The following is a 22,102-nucleotide window of genomic DNA, read 5'->3' as shown; positions in this document are numbered from 1 at the left end:
CACCCTTTTGGGGACCAACCGGGGGGGGGGGTGTCGGTATCTCTCCCCCCCCCCCGTTTTCACGCTGCACTGTGAGAGGCCACAATAAAGCCTGGGGTCAGGGGCTCCGCTCGCTTCCTCCGCTCGCTCCCCGGTAGCGCCGGTAGACCGCCAAACCGGGCCGACGTTGTTCGCACCTCTCCCCTCCCGATCCCTCTCCGGAAGCGCCCCGGCTCTGGCGGAACTTGCCGAGCCCCTTCCGGAGGAGCCCGAGGCGTCCCGAAGCTCTTCCGGAGGCGCACGAGTCCGCGCCGAGGCATCCCGAGGCTTCTCCGGAGGTGCCCGAATTCTTTCCGAAAGGTTCCGAGGCCCCTCCGGAAGCGCCCGAGGCCGTCCCGAGCCTGTTCCGAAGCCTCCCGAGCCTGTTCCGGAGGCACCCGAGCGGGTCAGTGCCGGTGCGGAGGCGGCGGGAGCGGGAGGCGATGAAGCGCGGCCGGGGCCAGGCCCGGGGGTAGCGGCGGCCGAAGGAGCGGCCATGGCGGCCAACATGTACCGCGTCGGCGGTGAGCGGGGCCCGGTGGGGACAGCGGGACCGGGACCGGGACCGGGGGGGGGGGGGGGGAGGGGGTCCCGCTTCGGGAGGGGTCCCGTGAGGGGATTAGGGGGGTCCGTGAGGGCCGTGCTGGGGGGTCCCACAAGGGGAAAGGGGGGGTCCTATGAGGGGTTGGGGGGGTCCGTGAGGGACGAGGGGGCGCTTTGGGGGGCCCGGGCGCCCTGAGGCCCAGCAGCAATCGACCCCCGCCGTGTCTTTGGGGGGGGGGGGGGGGGTGTTACTGCCGGGTCTGTGATTACGGGGACCCACGCCGGGAGATGGGGAGCGAGGGGGGGAACCCCGGCTTCGGGGGCGGAGGGGGGGGGGGGGTGTTTTTGGGGGACCCCTGGTTTGCAGTGGGTGGCCGGGGGGTGGTGCTGGCCGTGTTTTGGATGGGGAGCAAAGGGGGGCCCGGTGTGTGCAAGGGAAGGCAGGGGCTGTGGCTGTGAGGAGCAGGGCCCCCCCTGGGGGGGCGGGGGGGAGCCCCATAGGGTACAAAGGAGCCCCCCACGGCCATGAAGAGGAAGTTGTGTCTGTAAGAAGCTCCCTACTCCATTGTTTGAGAGGATAAAGGAGGGTCCTTCTTAGAGCAATGGGGGAGAGGGTGGGGGGGGCTCCCCTCATTGCACCCCCTTTTTTCCCCTCCAGATTATGTCTATTTTGAGAACTCCTCCAGCAACCCCTACCTCGTCCGCCGCATTGAGGAGCTCAACAAAGTGAGAAGCCCCCTCCCGGGCTTGGGGGGGTCACAATCCCCAATGGATATGGGGATGTCCCCCTTCCCCCTCCTCACCTTTGTGCCCCTCCTCTTCCCCCCCCCCAGACTGCCAATGGTAACGTGGAAGCCAAGGTCGTCTGCCTCTTCCGCCGACGGGACATTTCCAGCAGCCTCAACAGCTTGGCCGACAGCAATGCCCGTGAGTGTGGAGGGTACAAAGGGGGGGGGCCTGGGGCTCTGTCCCCTCTATTCCCCTTCCCCAGGGCTGGAGGAGGGGGTGTGGGGGGGCACAGGTCCCACTTTGCCACTGCTCCTGCCTTGGGGTGTTTGGTTCCCTGATGGTGCTGTGACACCCCCCCCCCCCCCCCCAAGACTTGGGCTGCCCCCAAAGTGGGGGGTGCGGGGCTGTCCCAGTCTGCCAGGTGGATGGGGGGAATTTGGGGGGGGGGGGGCGGTCAGAAATGCGCCCTGGTAGAGTGGGGGTGTGAGATGGGGGGGCAGAGCGGGGGTGGGGGTGGGGTTGTGGGGAAGGAATGAGGCACAGCCTGGCCTCCCCAGCTGGCAGAGTGGGGGGGTTCTGGCCCTGATGGGGGGCCTGGGGGTGCCCTCAGGGGGCTGCCACACCCCCTCCAGTATTCCCATGCTTGTAAGCAGGGCTGGGCTGCCCCCCCCCCCTTGTCCCTGCTCCTCCCTGGGCCTGGGCTGCTGCCAAAACCCAGGGGGGGGTCCTGGGAGAACAATGAGCCTCCCTGCTTGATGGTGTGTGTGGGGAGCCCCCTCTGACCCCCCCTGCCTGCACCCAGGCGAGTTTGAGGAGGAGTCCAAGCAGCCCACGATGACGGAGCAGCAGCGGCACCAGCTGAAGCACCGGGAGCTCTTCCTCTCCCGGCAGTTCGAGTCGCTGCCGGCCACCCACATACGGTGCGTGTTGGTGGGGAAGTTGGGGGGGGGGGATGATGACAATTTGGGGGGGTTTGCACCTCGTTGTGACACCCCAACTCCGTGCCCCACAGGGGGAAGTGCAGCGTGACGCTCCTCAACGAGACTGACATCTTGGGCCAGTACCTGGAGAAGGAGGTGAGCCCCACACCTGTCCAAAGGGGCTGATTTGGGGGCTCCTCCTCACCCAGCTGAGCCCCCCAATACATTCTCCCCCCACCACAGGACTGCTTCTTCTACTCGCTGGTGTTTGACCCTGTCCAGAAAACCCTCCTGGCTGACCAGGGCGAGATCCGAGTTGGCTGCAAGTACCAGGCAGAAATCCCAGACCGGCTGGCTGAAGGTTGGGGGGGCTCTGCGGTGCATGGCGAGGGCTCTGTGGCTTATAAAGGGGGGGCTCTGCAGCATGGGGGGGTGGGGGGCATGGGGATTCAGCCTGATCCCCCCCTCAACCCCCTCCCCAGGTGAATCAGACAACAGAAACCAGCAGAAGATGGAGATGAAGGTGTGGGACCCCGACAACCCCCTGACAGACCGACAGATCGATCAGTTCCTGGTGGTGGCACGGTGAGCTGAGGCTGGGGGAGCTGGGGGGGGGAAAGGGGGGAGTCATGGTGGGGGGAGGGCCCACTGACCCCCCCATCCCCTTTTGTTACCCCCCCCAGAGCCGTCGGGACCTTTGCCCGTGCCCTGGACTGCAGCAGCTCCATCCGGCAGCCCAGCCTGCACATGAGCGCTGCCGCTGCCTCTCGGGACATCACGCTGGTGAGGGCTAGGGGGCCAAGAGGACCCCCAATTCCAGGGCAGGGCAGGGCTCTTCCTTATTCTCCCCCCCCACCCCCCCCCTTATTCTGTGTCCCCATCCCAGTTTCATGCCATGGACACGCTGCAGCGCAATGGTTATGACCTGGCCAAAGCTATGTCGACGCTGGTGCCGCAGGGGGGGCCGGTGCTGTGCCGGGATGAGATGGAGGAGTGGTCGGCCTCCGAGGCCATGCTTTTTGAGGAGGCCTTGGAGAAATATGGGAAGGACTTCAATGATATCCGGCAGGATTTTGTGAGTGGGGAGGGGGGTGGGGGCACAGGGTCTGGGGGAAAGGGGTGAAGGGCATCCCCCTGCAGTGAGGGATCACTTCCTCCTCTCCCTGCAGCTGCCCTGGAAGTCCTTGGCCAGCATTGTGCAGTTCTACTACATGTGGAAGACCACCGACCGCTACATCCAACAGGTAATGGGGGGGCTGCTGTGTTTTGGGGGGGCTGCCATGGGCCCCCCTGCACTGTGCTTTTGCCATCTTACCTTCGTCTCTGCTTGCAGAAGAGGCTGAAGGCAGCAGAGGCAGACAGCAAGCTGAAGCAAGTCTACATCCCCACCTAGTGAGTTGGGGAGGGAGTGCTCCTGGGGGGGCCTAGACCCCCATCTGGGCTTGGAGGGGGACTTGGGGACCCCCTGCTCCCTCTGACCCCCGTTTTCCTTTTGTTCTCTGCAGCACAAAGCCAAACCCCAACCAGATCATCTCGGTGGGCTCCAAACCCGGCATGAATGGGGCCGGTTTCCAGAAGGGGCTGACCTGCGAGAGCTGCCACAGTCAGTGGAATGGGGGGGTATATGGAAGGAGGGGGTATATATATTTGGTCTGAGGTGTGCTATAGGGGTGGGAGGGAAGCACGGGTGACAGTGGGGCAAGAATGGGGGTACATAAGGATTAGGGGGGTAGCCAGGAAGCTATAAGGCCTGTGGGGCAGAGGCATATAGGGGTTCAGGGGGCAGCTGGGCAGGAGCAGGGCTATATAGGGGATAGTAGGGCAGGATGTGAGTGTTATGGGGGCAGCAGGGTAGCTATCGGAGTGGGAAGGGAGGGTTTGAGAGCAGCAGAGCTGCAGCTTCTCTGTGTCCCTCCCTTGGGGGGTTTCCCACACCCACCGTGTGTTCTACCCCCCCCCCCCCCAGCTACCCAGTCTGCCCAGTGGTACGCCTGGGGCCCCCCCAACATGCAGTGCCGCCTCTGCGCCTCGTGCTGGATCTACTGGAAGAAGTATGGGGGGCTGAAGACCCCCACACAGCTCGAGGGAGCTGCCCGTAGCGCCTCGGTGAGCCCCGCTGTGGGGCTTGGGGGTGGAGGGGGGTGTGGGGTGTGCAGAGCACTGAGACCCCCCCCCTTCCCCCGCTGTCTCCCGGCAGGAGCCGCACTCTCGGGGTCACCTCTCGCGCCCCGAGGCGCAGAGCCTCTCTCCCTACACCACCAGCGCCAGCCGGGCCAAGCTGCTGGCCAAGAACCGCCAGACCTTCCTGCTGCAGACCACGCGGCTGACGCGCCTGGCGCGGCGCCTGTGCCGCGACGTGCTGCAGCCGCGCCGCGCCGCCCGCCGCCCCTATGCGCCCATCAACGCCAACGCCATCAAGGCCGAGTGTAGGTGCTGGGGAGAAACGGGGGGGGGGGGCATGCGGGACATGCACGTGGTGACGTCCTAGGGGAGCTGCGTCCAGCTCTCGACGTGAGAGGGATGTGGAGAGGGTAGAATCGCAGAATCTCGATTCGGAAAGGAACTTAAAGCTCTTCCAGCTCCAACCCCTGCCACGGGCAGGGACCCCTTCCACTATTGCAGCTTGCTCCAAGCCCCTGGGTCCAACCTGGCCTTGAGCACTGCCAGGGATGGGGCAGCCACAGCTTCTCTGGGCACCCTGTGCCAGCGCCTCAGCACCCTCACAGGGAAGAGCTTCTGCCTAAGAGCACATCTCAGTCTCCAGTGGCAGGGGCTTAGAACTGAATGAGCTTTAAGTTCCCTTCCAAACTCAAACCATTCCATGATCCTCATGCTGCCAGATCCCCCCTTACCTCCCTGTCTTCTCCCACAGGCTCCATTCGCTTGCCCAAGGCCGCCAAGACCCCCCTCAAGATCCACCCGTTGGCCAGGCTTCCCCTCGCCGCCATCGTCAAGGAGCTGGGTGAGGAGCTTTTGGGGGTCCCCAGAGCGTATGTGTGTCTGTGTTGGGGCCACAGCGCCTGACCCCAGGGTGTGTGTGTGGAGGGGTGGTTGGTGGCTATGGGGACTGGGTTGTGGAGCTCCTCCTGGGAATCAAGGGTTGGCTGTGGGGTCCTCTGTGGGGGGGCTATGGAGCAGCCCCTGACCCCCCTGTTCCCTGCCCCCAACAGCTGCACAAGCCCCCTTGAAGCCGAAGACGCCGCGGGGCACCAAGACCCCCATCAACCGGAACCAGCTGAGCCAGAGCCGGGGGCTGGCAGGGCTGGTGGGCAAGAGGGGCTACGAGGGGGGTGGCGAGGGCCACCGCCCCCCCCGGGTACGGGTACGGAGCCTGGGGGGCAGGGGGGGGCTGCAAGGGGGCAGTGAGGGCCATATCAGGCTTCTATGGGGCTGGAGGGGGGGGGGATGGCTGGGGGGGCTGCAAGGGGGCAGTGAGGGCCATATCAGGCCTCTATGGGGCTGGAGGGGGGGGGGTGTCTGTGGGGGCTGTGATTGACGGGGGTGGAGCCTGGGGTGATTGACAGGGGCGGGGCCAGTGGGAACGGGGCTCATCCTGATAGGTGGGGAAAGACCCTGGGGGCGGGCACAAGGGTCCATTGACCAAGTAGGCGGGGGGGGGTGGTGGTGGTGACTGGGTTGACTGACAGCTCCCGCAGCCAATGGGGGGGGCGGCGAGGTAGGGGAAGACGATGTGTGATTGGCGGAGGGGAGGGAACCTCACGTTGCCTACCTCAGGTCGGTGCCTCGGGGCTCCCCTTCTCGGCCAACGGGCGCCCCCTGACCGCGGGGCTGCGCACCGGGGCCCCCCCCGCCAGCAAGCGCCAGAAGCTGAACCCCGCGGACGCCCCCAACCCCGTCGTCTTCGTGGCCACCAAGGACACCAGGTTGGGGGGGGGGGGACACGACTGTGGGGCAGACAGGGGAGTTCGGGGGATGCTGTGGGGTGCCCTCCATCACTAACACACCCCCCCTCCTCCATCGCTCTGTCCCCATAGGGCGCTGCGGAAGGCATTGACGCACCTGGAGCTCCGCCGCGCCGCCCGACGCCCCAACCTGCCCCTCAAGGTGAAACCGGGGCTGCCCCTGCGGCCCGGGGGGGCTCTGGCACCCTCCGCACCCCCCCACCCCGCCAGCACCTCAGAGCCCATCGTCCTCGAGGACTGACCCCTCCCCCCTGACCCTCCCCCCCTCCCCCCGCCGCCGGGCCGGGCCCCTTTTGTATTTTTTTTATTTCCATAGAACCCGCGGGGGGCCGCGGGCCCGGGGCTGGGCCTGGAGCCGGTCCGGAGCCCCCCCCGCTGCCCCCCCCGCCCCCCCTGCAGGCCCCTTTTGTACGTGGAGCAACGCCCCCGGTTTTGTATCTCGGGCTGTCCCGGTTCTGTAGTGACAGGAAATAAAAGAAAAGGCGATTTTTTCTTCACCGGGATCCGACAACCGGCACCGGGGGGGGGGGGGGGGGGGGGGGGGGGGGGGGGGGCGCGGAGGAAGACCCCTGTGCGGAACGGCTGCTAAGGGGGTTGTGTTTCCGGGGGACCTGGGAGCGGAACGGAGCACTTACCGTGGGCACTCGTAGGGGGAAGCGAGGTGGGACGGACCACTTCCGGCGGAAGTTGCCGTGAGGGAAACGAGAGCACGGGGGCACCGGGTCCCGGTGCGGGCCCTGCCATGGACGCGGGCACCGGCCCCGGTTCCGGCCCCGCCGCTGACCCTGACCCCGGTTCCGGCCCCGCCATGGACGCAGGCACCGGTCCGGCCACCGACCCGAGCCCGGAGCTGGGCTCCGACCCGTTGGCAGACCCCGACGTGGAGGCGCTGCCGCGGGGCGGGTTCCGCTGCCGCCTGTGCCAAGTGTCCGCTGCCAACCGTGAGTACCGGAGGCTCCGGTGTTGGGGATGCGGGCTCCGGGGCTCCGGCTGAGAGCGCTGCCTTCCCCCCCCCCCCCGCCTCCGCGCAGGGCCGAGCCTAACGGAGCATCTACGGGGCAAGAAGCACCGGCGGCTGCGGAGCCTGCGGGCCGAGCGCCGGGCCCAGGAGCAGCGCAGCCTCTTTGTCAGCGGCTTTGCCCGCGGCACCTCGGGCGAGGAGCTCAGCGACTACTTCGGGGCCTTTGGGGAGGTGGCGGCCGTCGTGATGGACAAGGAGAAGGTGGGGGCGAGCCACAGGGAACCGGGAGGGGGGGCACAGGGACGGGGCTGATGGCGTGTGCCCCCCCCCCAACCCCGTACAGGGTGCCTATGCCATCGTGGAGCTGCAGGATGCTGCCAGCCGGGAGCGGGCGCTAGAGGAGCCCCAGCACAGCTTAGCCGGGCACCGGCTCCGTGTCCGTCCCCGGGAGCAGAAGGTGTTTGCCTACGGACCTGTGGGGCGCGGCAGCCACCGGGACCCCCTCAGCCCAGGGCGGCTGGAGCAGGCGCTGTGGCAGGCATCCGATGTGAGTAGGGAAGGGGGGAGTCTCTTGTGCGTTTTGGGGGGTCCCGGGGGTTATGGGGGGGGGGGTCCAGGGATGGGGAGGGATGTGCCCCAGAACCGGCGGTGACACCACTTCCTGCAGGTGGACGGTCAGATGTCACAGCTTGTGGGGCTGCTGGAGCTGAGCGAGGACGAGCGGCGCGTGCGGCATCTCCTGGTCACACTCTTCCAAGAGGTTTTCACTGAGTTCTTCCCCGGTGAGTCTCGTCCTCGTGCCCCGTGTGCCCCACATGGGAGCACAGGACACGGTCGATCCTTCACCCCCCCCCCCCAGGCTGCACCATTGTGCCCTTTGGCTCCTCCGTCAACGGCTTCGACACCCGCGGCTGCGACCTGGACCTGCTCCTGGACCTGGAGCCCACCAAGTCCCTCCAGGCATCATCACAAGCTGCTCCCAGGGCTGGATCCGGCTCTGGCGCCGAGGATTCCATCCTGAGCGACATTGACCTGGCGGCAACGCCGGCTCCAGAGGTGCTGGAGCTGGTGGCGACGGTTCTGCGGCGCTGCGTGCCGGGCGTCCGCCGCGTCCACGCCGTCCCCACCGCCCGCCGCCCCGTCGTCAAGTTCTGCCACAAGCAGTCGGGGCTGGCGGGGGACATTTCCATTGACAACAGGTCTGGGGGTGCAGGGGTCGGGGCAGGGGTCGGTGTCACCCTCCTGGGGCTGTGTTCTCACCCCGTGACACGTGTGTGTCCCCGCAGGCTGGCGCTGCTCAACACGCGGTTCCTGCAGCTCTGCGCTGAGGCGGACGAGCGCGTGCGGCCGCTGGTGTACGCGGTGCGGCTGTGGGCCAAGCAGCAGGGCCTGGCCGGTGAGCACGGGCAGGGAGCTCATGGCAGGGTCCATCGGTGGGCACGGAGCGGCTCTGACACCGTTTTCCCTCAGGAAACCCCGCCGGGGGAGGCCCCCTCCTCAACAACTATGCCCTGACACTGCTGGTGCTGTTCTTCCTGCAGACACGCAGCCCCCCCGTGCTGCCAACCGTCGCACGGCTGCAGGACTTGGCAGGTAGGGGCTCTCTGTCCCTCCCTCTGTCACCTTTTGCTTGTGGCTGCGCTCTCATGGCTGCTCTGCTCCAGGAGATGAGGATCGCACCGTTGTGTGTGGATGGGACTGCAGCTTCCCCCGGGATGTGGCGTTGCTTGAGCCCAGCACCAACACCGAGAGTTCCTGTGAGTGCTGGGCCGGGGGGAGCCAGGGGGACCCCCATAGAGCCCCATAGAGCCTTGCTCTCACTGCTCCCTCTCACAGGCTCGCTGCTGGCTGAATTCTTCCACACCTTTGGGGACTTTGACTTCCCAGGACAAGTGATCTCGCTACGGGAAGGCCGAGCGCTGCCGCTGCCACCCCCTGCCCTCCCTGAGGCCAGCGAGGGGCTGAAGCTGGGCCCCTTCAACCTGCAGGACCCCTTTGAGCTGAGCCACAACGTGGCAGCCAACGTCAACGAGAAAACGGCGTCGCGCTTCGGGCGCTGCTGCCGCGACGCCGCCAAGTACTGCCGCAGCCTGCAGTACCGGCAGAAATCCAGCAAGGGCCGGGCCTGGGGGCTCACACGGCTCTTCCAGCCAGGAGCAGTGGAGCCAGGAGCAGGGAACGCCGGTGCTTTCCTCATCAACATTCCCTTGGGCTCCACTGGAGGCTCCGAGCAGCTCGGCCGGGAGCCCCGTGGCCGCGGCCCACGGTTCTGGGAGGTCTGTGCCGCCATCGGCTTCGTGTTGAGGGACGTTCTCAAGTGCAGCTGCACCGCAGGGAAGGCACCGGGAGCTCCCGGCGAGGAGTTGGGGCTCTCGGGGGACTCAGCGCTGCCTGAGGAGCCGCCAATGGGCCCGGACGCAGCGGAGGAGCCGCTGGCAGTGGGCTGCAAGCGTCGTGCTCCCGAGACGCCCAACGGCACCGAGCTGCCCGGGGGGAAGCGACCGCGGACCAACAGCCCCGAGGAGACGGCGAATTGGAGCTGCTCCGTGTGGCACCGGGTGTGGACGGGCCGACGCCGCGTCCGCCGGCAGCTGCAGCACAGCGATGGCCCGGAGGGCGATGAGCTGGACCTGGAGCAAAGGGTGTCAGAAGCCATCGTGCAGCAGGAGGGCACCGGGCGCCCGGCAGAGCCGCTGCTTTGCTTTGAGGCCAGCGCCAGGGTGGGGGGCACCCGGTGGGTGCTGCTGCGCCTGCTCCCGTCCCCAGCTCCCCCCCCCGGGGCTCTGTTTCGGGACTTTTTCCACTTTCTGCAGAGTTTTCTCCCCGCTGCGGTGCGGAGGCGCCTGGGCCGGGGGATGCAGGGGGGTTCAGGCCCCCAGGACGGGGGAGACCAAGGGGAGGTTTCTACACCCTGATGTGGGTTTTTTTGCAGTAAAAGATTTGTTTTGCAGCCGTGTCCCGTGGAAGTCGTTGGGGGGGGGGTAGAACCGGGGGGAGGTTTTTTGGGGAGGGAAAAGGAAATAATGGGGACATCTATGGAACGGGGCGGGATGGCAAAGGGCAGGCTGTAGGACCCGGGGCTGCGGCGGGGGAGTGGCATGCAAATTAATAATTACAATATATGATTACGGGCGTGGTTATGCTAATGAACAGCACTTTTTTTGCGAACGGGACGCCGGGAGACGCCGCTTCGCGAGGGTTTCTGGAGCTCGCGGGGAGTCGGTGCCCACGGAGCCGGGACGAGCGGTGCTGGAATAGCGTGGGGAAATGGAGAGGGAATCGGGAGGGAGCGTGGAGCGGGGTGACCGTGATGTAGGGGACAGGGGCCGCGGTTGGGGCTTGTGGTGAGAGGTACTTGGGTTATCGCTTCTCGGCCTTTTGGCTAAGATCAAGTGTAGTATCTGTTCTTATCAGTTTAATATCTGATACGTCCTCGATGAGAGGACTTTATATTAAACGGATTTTTGGGCTTGGGAGTCGGACCCGGAGCTTGCTCCATCCGCTCCGCGCATCGTCCCGGTATTGCAGCGCCTCCGGGTTCGGTGCACCCCTGCGGGGGATCTTATGCTGGTTAAAGACAGACCGAAGCCTTGGGGCAATGGTGGGTCCGCAGCGCTCTCCGTGTGCTGTGGTTGCTGTTGCTCCGTTCGGGGTTAACTCGTACCTGCTCTGTGGGGAGACCGGGTGTCCCGTCCACGGTCTCCGGAGCAGGGGCAGCAGCAGCTCCCATAGGAGCCAGGCTGAGGACATTGGAGCTGCAGGAGAGAAGCTGCGAGGAGAGCTCAGAGGCTGAAGGGGGCTGCAAGGATGCTGGGGAGGGACCTGCATCAGGGACTGGAGCGATGGGACAAGGGGTGATGGGGTCAGACTGGGACAGGGGAGGTTTAGACTGGATTTAAGGGAATTCTTCCCTGTGAGGGTGCTGAGGCGCTGGCACAGGGTGCCCAGAGAAGCTGTGGCTGCCCCATCCCTGGCAGTGCTCAAGGACACAGGGGCTTGGAGCAAGCAGCTCCAGTGGAAGGGGTCCCTGCCCGTGGGGGAGGCTGTGTTTGGATGACCTTTAAGTTCCAAGACGCCGGTAACACTTCATAAGGCTTGGCTCTGTCTTTAACCAAGATAAGAATCCCTCCTCCACAGACTCGGCTGTGCTGAGCTCCACCGTGCTCTTCCTCATCCCCAGCACGTTGGTCATCCCTAAGGGCAGCTGGAGCCGCTGTGATGGCTTCAGTGGAGCCCTCGCACCTCCTCATTAGCCTCAATCATCCCATTAACTCCAACTTCCCACCCTCCTCTGGGATCAGTGGGCACTTTCACCCTTGCCTCCTCATCCCCATCATCCCCATAGTTTCCTCCCCAAGGACTGATCTGGGGCATTCTGAAGCCATTTCGGGTGCAGGGTTGGGCCCAGCAGAGCTCCGGGGAGGGCAGCGGTGTTGGGAAAGGGCTCAGAGCAGTTTTTGGGTGTAAAAGGGGCAATTTTGGGGTCTGAGGTGGGAGCTCTTCCATTGTCGCGCCTCCAGCCGCATCCTTCATCCCCCTGCACGGCCTGGGGCACGGTGTGGGCGTGGCCGAAACGATGGGCGGGGCCATGCAAATTAGCGACGTATGCGATGTGATGCAAATGAAGGTCCCCAGCGTCGCTCAGGGGGCGGGGCTATGTTAATAAGACACCACCTGGCTCGTAGGGGCTGCCGGGAGCTCCGCAGCGGGCGGGTTCTTGGGGCTCAGCGGGGTTCGGTGCCCGAGGGATGAGGACAGCAACGGGGGACGGTGCGGGAAGAGCAGCGGGCAAGGAGCCGTAGGGAGGAGCGGAGTGACCGTGGTGTGGGTGAGTGCGGGCCCGCTTGCAGGCGGGGGCATGGGGAGACTCCGGTATCGCTTCTCGGCCTTTTGGCTAAGATCAAGTGTAGTATCTGTTCTTATCAGTTTAATATCTGATACGTCCTCGATGAGAGGACTTTATATTAAACGGATTTTTGGGCGTGGGAGTCGGACCCGGAGCTTGCTCCATCCGCTCCGCGCATCGTCCCGGTATTGCAGCGCCTCCGGGTTCGGTGCCCCCCTGCGGGGGACCTTATGCTGGTCAAAAACAGAGCGTAGCCGTATGTCCCCATCACTCGTGTATTAGGGCTTTCATTATGCTCCAACCCCTGCCACTGGCAGCGATCCCTTCCACTGGAGCAGCTTGCTCCAAGCCCCTGTATCCTTGGACACTGCCAGGGATGGGGCAGCCACAGCTTCTCTGGGCACCCTGTGCCAGCGCCTCAGCACCCTCACAGGGAAGAGCTTCCTTAAATCCAATCTAAATGTCCCCTGTCCCAGTCTGACCCCATCACCCCTTGTCCTATCAAGTCCCTGATGCAGGTCCCTCCCCAGCATCCTTGCAGCCCCCTTCAGCCTCTGAGCTCTCCTCGCAGCTTCTCTCCTCCAGCCCCAATGTCCTCAGCCTGGCTCCTATGGGAGCTGCTCCAGCCCCTGCTCATCCTCGTGCCCTCCTCTGCCCTTGCCCTTGCTCCATGTCCCCTCATCCAGATCATAGATGGGTCATGGATGATCTGAATGAGGGTCATCCATGACCTGGATACCGCCTCAGCACACTCATAGTAAAGAACTTCTTCCTTAGCTCTAACCTGAACTTCCCCTGTTCCAGTTTGAACCCATCACCCCTTCTCCCATCGCACCAGTCCCTGATGAGAGTCTCTGAGCTCTCCTCGCAGCTTCTCTTCTCCAGCCCCTCCTCTGGGGACCATGGAGGGAGGGGGAACTGAGGATGGGACACCAGGTCTACATAAAACCGACTTGCATCGAACCTGAGGTGTGGACAGGAGCCGAAACCCCATTGAGTCCGCGTGAAAGCAAGAGGTTACTCGCGGTGATGAAGAGGAACTACAAGCCTTCATCCTCACGACCCCCTAACGACCACCACCAGGAAGCACTGAGCAAGCGCACCAATGGGAACGAATGCGTGGAAACTAATTATAATCCTAGTCGGGAATAGATTTTGCATATGTATGAGGCGTGAAGCAATCTCATGTTTAGGTCATCATTACGTGTAATATAAATGAACCGAGCGGCAAAGGAAACGTGCGCATGCTGTGGAGGAGCAATCCCCATGCGCCCCAGCGCTGAATAAAGCATACCTGCTTTACAACGAAGGAGTCGAGGAGTCTATCCGTGCATTACCTCTCGTCAGCGCCCTATTAGATCTTAATCTGATCAGAACAGAAACAACCCCTGATCTTAGCCAAAGGACCAGAAAGCGGGAGCATCCCCTGTCCCTGTGGACAAGCAGGCCCGCACTCACTCACATCACGGTCACCCCTCTCCGCCATCTCTCCCCGTTTCTTCCTACGTTCCCCTTAGTGCCGCTCATCTCCCTCCCGGTTCCCCGTGTTCAAACCCGCTCCAAGCCCCGAGAACCCCGTTCCGCTTTCTCCCGTCGTCCCCTCCGCGTCCTTCATTAGCATAACCCCACCTCCCGCCCTCTCCTCGCCTCTCGCCGATTGGCCCTCTCCGGCGCCGTGGGCGGGGCCCGGCGCGGCGGGCATCATGTCGGAGCGGGAGGAACGGCGCTTCGTGGAGCTGCCCCGGGATTCGGTGCGGTTGATGGCGGAGAGCACCGGGCTGGAGCTCAGCGACGAGGTGGCGGCGCTGCTGGCCGAGGACGTCTGTTACCGGCTGCGGGAGGCAACGCAGGTGCGGGCGGAGCGGCCCGGCCCGGGGCCTGTTCCTGGGTACCGGTAACGGTGCCGGTAACGGTGCCCACCCCCCCCCTATTCAGAACAGCTCCCAGTTCATGAAGCACACGCGGAGGAGGAAGCTGACGGTGGAGGATTTCAACCGGGCGCTGCGCTGGAGCAACGTGGAGGTGCGGAGATGGACACCGGAGAGAGAGGGGGGGGGTCCGTATCCGTGCTGTGTGATGGGGATGCTGTGGGTACCATAGCAGCATCCCCATTGAGCCCCCCCCCTTCCCCTTACCGCAGGCTGTGTGTGGATACGGCTCCCAGGATGCGCTGCCGTTCCGGGCCATCAAGGAGGGGGAGTTGTACTTCCAAGAGGATCGCGAGGTGAACCTGGTGGAGCTGGCGTTGGCCACCAACATCCCCAAGGGATGCGCTGAGACGGCCGTGAGAGGTGACGGATCCCCCCTCCTCCTCGCCCGCAGCACCCAGCACCCTGACCCCCCACCTACCCAGTGCTAGCGGGGCACCCGGTGCCAGCACCACCACGCTCTCTTCCAGTGCACATCTCCTACCTGGATGGAAAAGGCAACCTGGAGCCACAGGGAGCCGGTATGGGGGGATGGCAGTGGGTTGGGGGGGGGGATTTGTCCTCCCTACAGGGGACCGTGGGGTGATGTTGTTCCCCCCCCCCCCGACCACTACCGCAGTGCCCAGCGCCGTGTCCACGCTGACTGACGACCTGCTCAAGTACTACCAGCACGTCACCCGCGCGGTGCTGGGCGACGACCCCCAGCTGATGAAGGTGTGTTGGGGTTGGGGGGTACACCCCTCCTCACCCCCAGCACCCCAACATGGGGCTGACCCCCCCTGCTCCTCACCCCCAGCATCCCAACATGGGGCTGACCCCCCTGCTCGTCACCCCCAGCACCCCAAGATGAGGCTGACCCCCCCTGCTCCTTACCCCCAGCACCCCAACATGGGGCTGACCCCCCTGCTCCTCACCCCCAGCATCCCAACATGGGGCTGACCCCCCCTGCTCCTCACCCCCAGCATCCCAACATGGGGCTGACCCCCCTGCTCCTCACCCCCAGCACCCCAACATGGGGCTGGGACCCCCCTCACCCCCAGCTCCTCACCCCCAGCATCCCAACATGGGGCTGACCCCCCTGCTCCTCACCCCCAGCACCCCAAGATGAGGCTGACCCCCCCTGCTCCTCACCCCCAGCACCCCAACATGGGGCTGGGACCCCTGCTTCTCACCCCCAGCATCCCAACATGGGGCTGACCCCCCTGCTCCTCACCCCCAGCATCCCAACATGGGGCTGACCCCCCTGCTCCTCACCCCCAGCACCCCAACATGGGGCTGACCCCCCTGCTCCTCACCCCCAGCACCCCAACATTCACCTGACCCCCCCCCACCCGCTCCTCACCCTTAGGTGGCCCTCCAGGACCTCCAGACCAACTCCAAGATCGCCGCGCTCCTGCCCTACTTCGTCTACGTGGTCAGCGGGGTGAGCGCCGGCGCTGCCATGGGGACGGAGATGGAGCTCCCCGAGGGATGCGGCTCCTCACCAAACCCCGTCCCGGTGCTGCCGTTGCTCGTAGGTGAAATCGGTGAGCCACGACCTGGAGCAGCTCAACCGGTTGTTGCACATCGCCCGGAGCCTCATCCAGAACCCCTTCCTGTGCCTCGGCTCCTACGTGTGCAGTCTCATCGCCAGCGTCATGTACTGCGTCCTGGAGCCTTTGGCCGCCTCCATCAACCCCCTCAACGACCACTGGACCCTCCGTGACTACGCTGCCATGCTGCTCAGCCGCATCTTCTGGTGAGCAGGGGGTGCCGGGGGTGCCCCTCACCCTGCCTCAGGCCCCACAGCACCAGGATCTGCCATGCCTTTGTGTTGCCCTCGCCCCCGTAGGACTCACGGCGATTTGGTGAGCGGCCTCTACCACCAAATCCTCCTCTCGCTCCAGAAGGTTCTGGCCGACCCCGTGCGCCCGCTCTGCTCCCATTACGGCGCCGTTGTGGGGCTGCACGCCCTGGGCTGGAAGGTGAGCGATGTGTGGGTCACCCCCATCCCATCCCGCTGCCCTCCTCACCCTGTGTGCCCTCCGCAGGCCGTCGAGCGGGTGCTGTACCCACATCTCCCCACGTACTGGACCAACCTGCAGGCGGTCCTGGACGATTACTCGGTCTCCAACGCCCAGGTCAAAGCCGACGGGCACAAAGTCTACGGAGCCATCCTGGTGAGCCCCAGCTCGCGCCGTGGGGCCGGTTGTGGGGCACACGAGCTCCCCGCTGCCCCCCTTCCCTCCCCATCCGCAGGTGGCCGTGGAGCGGCTCTTGAAGATGAAGGCACAACAAGCGCCGGTGCCCGGCGCCGACCCGCGCCACGAGGGTTCGCCGCGGCACAGCCCCAAGCAGGACCCGGAGCTGGGCTTCGGCCTCGGGCGCCCGTTGCTGCCGTTGGGGGGTGGCGGTGGTGGGCCCCCATCGTCGTCCTCCTCCTCCTCGTCCCCCACCGCGCCGCCCGCCCTCTCCCTGCACCACATGTACCGCGAGCTCTACGACTTCTTCGGCGACAGCCTGGCCGCCCGTTTCGGCACCGGTTTGCCCCCAACCGCGGCCCAACCCAACGAGGGCCCCCCCGAGGGCCCCCGCAAGGACCCCCCGAGCTTCGGGGGCGAAGGCACGGCGCGGAAGATGCCGCAGTTGACGGCGAGCGCCACGGTGAGCCCGCGCGACGAGGAGGCGGCGGCGGCGGTGACGACGACGACGCCGCCGGCGGCGCGCCCGGTGCTGCACCGCACCGCCAGCCTCCCGCGGCCCCGCGGGGCCCCCCGGCAACCCGGGCACCGTCCCGGCCCCCGCGACGTGTTCCAGAAGTGCCGTTTCGCGCCACGCGGGGCCCCCCGGTTCAGCTTCGTCATCGCCGGGCGCCAGGCGGGGCGGCGCTGCCAGGGCCGCCGTTTCCAGACCAACTTCCCCCAGCACCACGGGCCCGGACACGTGTCCCGGTACGCCCAGAAGCTGCCCATGATCGGGCGCAGCTCCCGGCCCGCGCGGCGCTGGCCTCGCGCCGAGTATTCGCTGCACCTCCTGCTGTGAGCGGGGGGCCGGGGATGGCAATAAAAGGTGTTGAGCTCTTGGTAGGGAGAGGTTTTGGGGGGCTGCTGCTTTGGGGGGACGGGCAAGGGGGGGGGAATGGGAGAGCGGGGAGAGCGCTGCCGTTGCGGCTGTCGGCATTGCAGGGAGGGATGGGTGATGGATGGATGGATGGATGGATGGGGATGGATCCAAGGCTGGGGGGAAGCACGGACAGATGGATGCATGGGTTCTAGGTTGGATGAATGGATAGATCTGAGGCTGGATGGAAGCATGGACAGGTGGATGGATGGACCCAAGGCTGGATGGAAGCAGAGATGGATGGATGGATGGACCCAAGGCTGGATGGAAGCATGGACAGGTGGATGGATGGACCCAAGGCTGGATGGAAGCATGGACAGGTGGATGGATGGACCCAAGGCTGGATGGAAGCATGGACAGATGGATGGATGGACCTAAGGCTGGATGGAAGCATGGACAGGTGGATGGATGGACCCAAGGCTGGATGGAAGCATGGACAGGTGGATGGATGGACCCAAGGCTGGATGGAAGCATGGACAGGTGGATGGATGGACCCAAGGCTGGATGGAAGCATGGACAGGTGGATGGATGGACCCAAGGCTGGATGGAAGCATGGACAGGTGGATGGATGGACCCAAGGCTGGATGGAAGCAGAGATGGATGGATGGATGGACCCAAGGCTGGATGGAAGCATGGACAGGTGGATGGATGGACTCAAGGCTGGATGGAAGCATGGACAGGTGGATGGATGGACCCAAGGCTGGATGGAAGCATGGACAGATGGATGGATGGACCTAAGGCTGGATGGAAGCATGGACAGGTGGATGGATGGATAGATCTGAGGCTGGATGGAAGCATGGACAGGTGGATGGATGGATAGATCTGAGGCTGGATGGAAGCATGGACAGGTGGATGGATGGACCCAAGCCTGGATGGAAGCATGGACAGGTGGATGGATGGATAGATCTGAGGCTGGATGGAAGCATGGACAGGTGGATGGATGGACCCAAGGCTGGATGGAAGCATGGACAGGTGGATGGATGGACCCAAGGCTGGATGGAAGCATGGACAGGTGGATGGATGGACCCCAAGGCTGGATGGAAGCATGGACAGGTGGATGGATGGACCCAAGGCTGGATGGAAGCATGGACAGATGGATGGATGGACCTAAGGCTGGATGGAAGCATGGACAGGTGGATGGATGGATAGATCTGAGGCTGGATGGAAGCATGGGCAGATGGATAGATCTGAGGCTGGATGGAAGCATGGACAGGTGGATGGATGGACCCAAGCCTGGATGGAAGCATGGACAGGTGGATGGATGGACCCAAGGCTGGATGGAAGCAGAGACGGATGGATGGATGGACCCAAGGCTGGATGGAAGCATGGACAGATGGATGGATGGACCCAAGGCTGGATGGAAGCATGGACAGATGGATGGATGGACCTCTGGATGGAAGGATGGATGGATGGATAGATGGTCAGATCTGAGGCTGGATGGAAGCATGGACAGATGGATGGATGGACCCAAGGCTGGATGGAAGCAGGGACAAATGGATGGATGCATGGATTCTAGAATGGATGGTCAGATCTGAGGCTGGATGGAAGCATGGGCAGATGGATGGATGCATGGGTTCTAGGATGGATGCATGTATAGATCTGAGGCTGGGTGGAAACATGGATGGATGGATGGACCCAAGGCTGGATGGAAGCAGGGACAAATGGATGGATGCATGGATTCTAGAATGGATGGTCAGATCTGAAGCTGGATAGAACCATGGACAGATGGATGGATGCATGGATTCTAGGATGGATGGGACAGATGGGTGCATGGGCAGATATATATCTGGGCAGATGTGTGGGTTCTAGCATGGATGGCTGGACCCAAGGCTGGATGGAAGCAGGGGCAGATGGATGGATGGATTCTAGGATGGATGGGACAGATGGATGCATGGATTCCAGGATGGATGGATGGACAAATCTGAGGCTGGATGGAAGCATGGACAGATGGATGCATGGATTTTAGGATGGATGGGACAGATGGATGTATGGATTCTAGGATGGATGGGACAGATGGATGCATGGATTGTAGGTTGGATGGATGGATAGATCCGAGGCTGGATGGAAGCATGGACAGATGGATGCATGGATTCTAAGGTGGATGATTTGAGGATGTACGGATAAAGGGATGAGCAGACTGATGGGAAACGGAGCTCAGCAGTGCCAGCACCTGCACCAGGACATGCTGGGGCGAGCCAGGCTGAGCCCATCCCCGCGCCGTGGGGCAGAGGAGGAGGAACCGAGCGCGCAAAGGGGCGGGACGGAGAGGCAGACCCATGGGTGGAAGATGGCCGTGTCCACCCTGCAGCTGGTGGAACTGGTCCTCCACGGAGCCGCCTTCCTCTGTGGCATCGCCTGCGCGTCGGCCCTCACCGTGGCGCAGGTACCGGGATGGAATATGGGGGGGGGGATATGGGGGGAATGTGGCCCCATTGCTTCAAGGTGCAGGGGGGTGAGATGTGGGGCACAGCAGCTTGGCCCCGGTGCCTCCACTGCTGCCCCAGTTGTCTTCATCCTGCTCCTGCCTTGACCCTGGTCCCTGTGCCCTCATCTCCTGCCCCCCATATTGATGCTCCCCGGGTGCTGTGGGGCGCAAAGGGGGCAGTTGAACCCCCGCTTTGCCCATCCCATGGCTGCAGGCGCCCCATGTAAGTGCAGGAGGCAGCTGGGGCTTGAGCTTCCTTCCTCCTCCCCATGCCTCCACCTCACCTCACCGGTCGGTCCTGCCACGACTGCTCCCGGCTCCCTATGGATGCTACGGGGGGGAAGGTGGCGGGGTCACCATCATCCTCCTCTCCTTGCTGCCCGGTTGCAGGGGGAGTTTGGCGGTTGGTGCATCCTCTACGGCAGTGTGAGCTGGAACGGGACGGCGCTGGTGCCCAAGGCTTTCAGCCACCTCTCCCTCTGCTATTTCGTCTCCGGTGTCTCCATCGTGGTTGCCCTTTACTGCTTCTCATCGCTCCTCTACGGCATCTTCGGCTGCTGCACCGGCGAGTCCCAATGGTGAGAAGGGGGATGAGGGGCTGGATGTGACCCACCCACCCCCCCCCCCCCCCCCAGCCCCGGATCCGTGCGCTGCTGATGCTGCTCCCTTCCTCATAGGGACCGTTCCTGGCACCGTGTCACCTTGGCCATCACCATCATCATCCTCTTCTTCCTCCTCATCTCAGCCTGCATCCTCCGTGTGGGGATGGACGCTCTCTGCGCATCCATCATGGAGACCAAGAGGGTATCCAGGTACCGAGGTGGTGATGAGGAGGGGGGGTCCTTTGGCCTTCCTGGGGGTCTCATCCCCGTGTCCCCCCCGCAGCTGCTGGGATGCCCAACACGCGCCATGGGCGCTCTACAGCCCCATCCGTTTCTACAGCAACCTCAGCAGTGCGCAGGTGAGTTGGGGGGTGTGGGGGGGTGTGCGGTGGGGCTGGACCTATAGCACCAAGGAGAGAAACTGGGGACACCCCCCAATCCTTGTGTGTCCCCTCAGTCCTCAGCCTGGGTGACCGTGTTCCTCTGGTGCCTGCTGACGGCCCGGCTGCTGCTGCAGCGGCAACGGGAGCCCCGGATCCCACTGCTGCGGAGCAACGACCCCGAGTGCAGCGTGGAGGCAGAGGCCACTTTTGGGGGGCACTTGATAGGGCCCTGAAGGAAACGGCTGATGGGGGGGTGGGTTGGGTGGTGGTGGATGGATGGTGTTGGGTGGTGTTGGGTTGGGTCTGCTAGTGTTGGATGGATGGTGTTGGTTGGGGTTGGGTTGGGTCAGCTGATGTTGGATGGATGGTGTTGGTTGTTGTTGGGGTAGGTTGGTTGTTGTTGGGTTGGGTGGTGGTGGGTTGGTTGGTGTTGGATGGGTGGTGATGGGTTGGGTGCTGTTGGGTTGGGTACTGTTGGGTTGGTTGTTGTTGGGTTGGATTGGGTTGTGTTAGGTTAGTTATTGTTGGGTTGAGTAGTATTGGGTGGGCGGTATTGGGTTGGGTTGGTTGTTGTCGGGTTGGTTGTTGTCGGGTTGGTTGTTATTGGGTTCACTGTTATTGGGTTGGTTGCCCTCACTGGGACTATTTTAGGGACTGAGCTTTGTTATTAAAGACAAGGGTGTCCGGTAAATGGGGCTGTGCCTGAACTTGAGTGCTTGAAGAAGAACAGGAGGAGGAGGAGGAGGAAGGCCAGCAGGGGGGTCCCCATGAGCAGAACCTCCCTATAAGAGGAGGAGATCCAGCCTGGGGATGGTTGGGTCCCTATGAGCAGGAGGAGGAGGAGAAGAAGAACCGTGGTCAGTAGAAAGAAGAGGAGGGAGCAGGGCTTGGAGGTCCTAGGAGCAGGAGGAGGAGCCAGCTTTAGGGCTCCCATGGGCAGAAGCAGGAGGAAGCCTCAGCCCAGAAGATTTGGGGTCCCTATGAGCAGAAGAGGAGGAAAAGGAGCAGGACTGGGATATGGGGCATCACACCCAGAAATCCGCTTAATACTGATACGTGGATAGCCTCCACAGCTCATTAGTTGTAAAGCAGGTATGCTTTATTCAGCGCTGAGGCGCATGGGGATTGCTCCTCCGTAGCATGCGCACCTTTCCTTTGCCGCTCGGTTCATTTATATTACACGTAATGATGACCTAAACATGAGATTGCTTCACGCCTCATGCATATGCAAAACCTATTCCCGTCTAGGATTATAATTAGCTTCCACGCATTCGTTCCCATTGGTGCGCTTGCTCAGTGCCTCCTGGTGGTGGTCGTTAGGGGGTCGTGAGGATGAAGGCTTGTAGTTCCTCTTCATCACCGCGAGTAACCTCTTGCTTTCACGCGGACTCAATGGGGTTTCGGCTCCCGTCCACACCTCAGGTTCGATGCAAGTTTTATGTCTCTTAAAGCAGGAACTTGTCCAGCTTGCAAACGTTGTTCCTCTGGGTGTCTTTTGTTCCTTTTCTTTCTCTGGATGCTCTTTGAACGTCTTCAGTGTTAAGCTATGAATCTGACCTGCTACAGTTCTGCCTGGCGGGTGTAACTCCTCCAATTCTGCTTCACCAAGCAGGCACAACGTTAACCCTTTATTCCCCGCTATCAGTATATAGCCCCATCATTGAGGCCATATCCCATATTAAACTCATAAGAACAGATACTACACCCGATCTTACCTAAAAGGCC

At 63.5% G+C, this 22,102-nt stretch overlaps 4 protein-coding genes and 2 non-coding genes across 8 annotated transcripts; all 6 read left to right on the top strand.

Annotated features, from left to right (window-relative positions):
* The first annotated feature begins 421 nt into the window (after positions 1 to 421).
* On the top strand, positions 422 to 6,392 carry MTA2 (metastasis associated 1 family member 2). Of its 2 annotated transcripts, none has more exons than XM_057405411.1 (18): positions 422 to 542; positions 1,220 to 1,287; positions 1,395 to 1,488; positions 2,093 to 2,210; positions 2,303 to 2,366; positions 2,454 to 2,571; positions 2,693 to 2,795; positions 2,894 to 2,993; positions 3,097 to 3,285; positions 3,380 to 3,454; positions 3,544 to 3,602; positions 3,716 to 3,813; positions 4,177 to 4,316; positions 4,408 to 4,636; positions 5,083 to 5,172; positions 5,381 to 5,526; positions 5,946 to 6,094; positions 6,206 to 6,392. In XM_057405411.1, exons 1-18 carry the CDS (start codon positions 515 to 517, stop codon positions 6,372 to 6,374), a joined length of 2,037 nt encoding a protein of 678 aa, XP_057261394.1. In that variant the 5' UTR covers positions 422 to 514; the 3' UTR covers positions 6,375 to 6,392. The 2 variants fall into 2 exon arrangements, with proteins under 2 accessions (XP_057261394.1, XP_057261393.1); XM_057405410.1 differs by having other exon boundaries at positions 5,381 to 5,532.
* Positions 6,393 to 6,875: 483 nt separating this feature from the next.
* On the top strand, positions 6,876 to 10,009 carry TUT1 (terminal uridylyl transferase 1, U6 snRNA-specific). Its single transcript, XM_057405409.1, has 9 exons — positions 6,876 to 7,074; positions 7,165 to 7,355; positions 7,438 to 7,641; positions 7,762 to 7,876; positions 7,954 to 8,293; positions 8,381 to 8,490; positions 8,565 to 8,687; positions 8,759 to 8,851; positions 8,931 to 10,009. Exons 1-9 carry the CDS (start codon positions 6,876 to 6,878, stop codon positions 10,007 to 10,009), a joined length of 2,454 nt encoding a protein of 817 aa, XP_057261392.1.
* Positions 10,010 to 10,456: 447 nt separating this feature from the next.
* Positions 10,457 to 10,647, top strand: LOC130597144 (U2 spliceosomal RNA). The gene has a single exon (XR_008971681.1). It is a non-coding gene; the product is annotated as a U2 spliceosomal RNA (small nuclear RNA).
* Positions 10,648 to 11,968: 1,321 nt separating this feature from the next.
* Positions 11,969 to 12,159, top strand: LOC130597145 (U2 spliceosomal RNA). Its single transcript, XR_008971682.1, has one exon. It is a non-coding gene; the product is annotated as a U2 spliceosomal RNA (small nuclear RNA).
* Positions 12,160 to 13,636: 1,477 nt separating this feature from the next.
* Positions 13,637 to 16,889, top strand: TAF6L (TATA-box binding protein associated factor 6 like). Its single transcript, XM_057405416.1, has 10 exons — positions 13,637 to 13,790; positions 13,876 to 13,962; positions 14,081 to 14,231; positions 14,339 to 14,389; positions 14,488 to 14,582; positions 15,217 to 15,291; positions 15,386 to 15,606; positions 15,700 to 15,832; positions 15,899 to 16,027; positions 16,107 to 16,889. Exons 1-10 carry the CDS (start codon positions 13,644 to 13,646, stop codon positions 16,887 to 16,889), a joined length of 1,872 nt encoding a protein of 623 aa, XP_057261399.1. The 5' UTR covers positions 13,637 to 13,643.
* Positions 16,890 to 19,253: 2,364 nt separating this feature from the next.
* TMEM179B (transmembrane protein 179B) lies at positions 19,254 to 20,704 on the top strand. 2 transcript variants are annotated; one of them, XM_057405415.1, is made up of 6 exons: positions 19,254 to 19,350; positions 19,783 to 19,970; positions 20,070 to 20,204; positions 20,278 to 20,353; positions 20,512 to 20,634; positions 20,688 to 20,704. In XM_057405415.1, exons 1-5 carry the CDS (start codon positions 19,255 to 19,257, stop codon positions 20,608 to 20,610), a joined length of 594 nt encoding a protein of 197 aa, XP_057261398.1. In that variant the 5' UTR covers position 19,254; the 3' UTR covers positions 20,611 to 20,634; positions 20,688 to 20,704. The 2 variants fall into 2 exon arrangements, with proteins under 2 accessions (XP_057261398.1, XP_057261397.1); XM_057405414.1 differs by having other exon boundaries at positions 20,452 to 20,634.
* The last annotated feature ends 1,398 nt before the right edge of the window (positions 20,705 to 22,102 follow it).

This window comes from Pezoporus wallicus, unplaced genomic scaffold (assembly GCF_028554395.1).
Source record: "Pezoporus wallicus isolate ANWC-B61680 ecotype Strahan unplaced genomic scaffold, APGP_CSIRO_Pwel_v1 contig_14135, whole genome shotgun sequence".
Taxonomy (NCBI): Eukaryota; Metazoa; Chordata; class Aves; order Psittaciformes; family Psittacidae; genus Pezoporus; species Pezoporus wallicus.
This window is presented reverse-complemented; position numbering and strand designations above follow the sequence as displayed.

What these genes read in the sequence shown, in the direction of transcription:
- TUT1 (XM_057405409.1), top strand. Translation starts at nt 6,876, where the DNA reads ATGGACGCGGGCACCGGCCCCGGTTCCGGCCCCGCCGCTGACCCTGAC. An exon ending in CGCTGTGGCAGGCATCCGAT is followed by an intron (nt 7,642 to 7,761) that starts GTGAGTAGGGAA and finishes CACTTCCTGCAG; the next exon opens with GTGGACGGTCAGATGTCACA. An exon ending in GACATTTCCATTGACAACAG is followed by an intron (nt 8,294 to 8,380) that starts GTCTGGGGGTGC and finishes GTGTCCCCGCAG; the next exon opens with GCTGGCGCTGCTCAACACGC.
- MTA2 (XM_057405410.1), top strand. Translation starts at nt 515, where the DNA reads ATGGCGGCCAACATGTACCGCGTCGGCG. An exon ending in CTTGGCCGACAGCAATGCCC is followed by an intron (nt 1,489 to 2,092) that starts GTGAGTGTGGAG and finishes GCCTGCACCCAG; the next exon opens with GCGAGTTTGAGGAGGAGTCC. An exon ending in GCCAGTACCTGGAGAAGGAG is followed by an intron (nt 2,367 to 2,453) that starts GTGAGCCCCACA and finishes CCCCCACCACAG; the next exon opens with GACTGCTTCTTCTACTCGCT.
- TAF6L (XM_057405416.1), top strand. Translation starts at nt 13,644, where the DNA reads ATGTCGGAGCGGGAGGAACGGCGCTTCGTGGAGCTGCCCCGGGATTCG. An exon ending in GGCTGCGGGAGGCAACGCAG is followed by an intron (nt 13,791 to 13,875) that starts GTGCGGGCGGAG and finishes CCCCCTATTCAG; the next exon opens with AACAGCTCCCAGTTCATGAA. An exon ending in TCGTCTACGTGGTCAGCGGG is followed by an intron (nt 15,292 to 15,385) that starts GTGAGCGCCGGC and finishes CGTTGCTCGTAG; the next exon opens with GTGAAATCGGTGAGCCACGA.
- TMEM179B (XM_057405414.1), top strand. Translation starts at nt 19,255, where the DNA reads ATGGCCGTGTCCACCCTGCAGCTGGTGGAACTGGTCCTCCACGGAGCC. An exon ending in CGGCCCTCACCGTGGCGCAG is followed by an intron (nt 19,351 to 19,782) that starts GTACCGGGATGG and finishes GCCCGGTTGCAG; the next exon opens with GGGGAGTTTGGCGGTTGGTG. An exon ending in GCAACCTCAGCAGTGCGCAG is followed by an intron (nt 20,354 to 20,451) that starts GTGAGTTGGGGG and finishes GTGTCCCCTCAG; the next exon opens with TCCTCAGCCTGGGTGACCGT.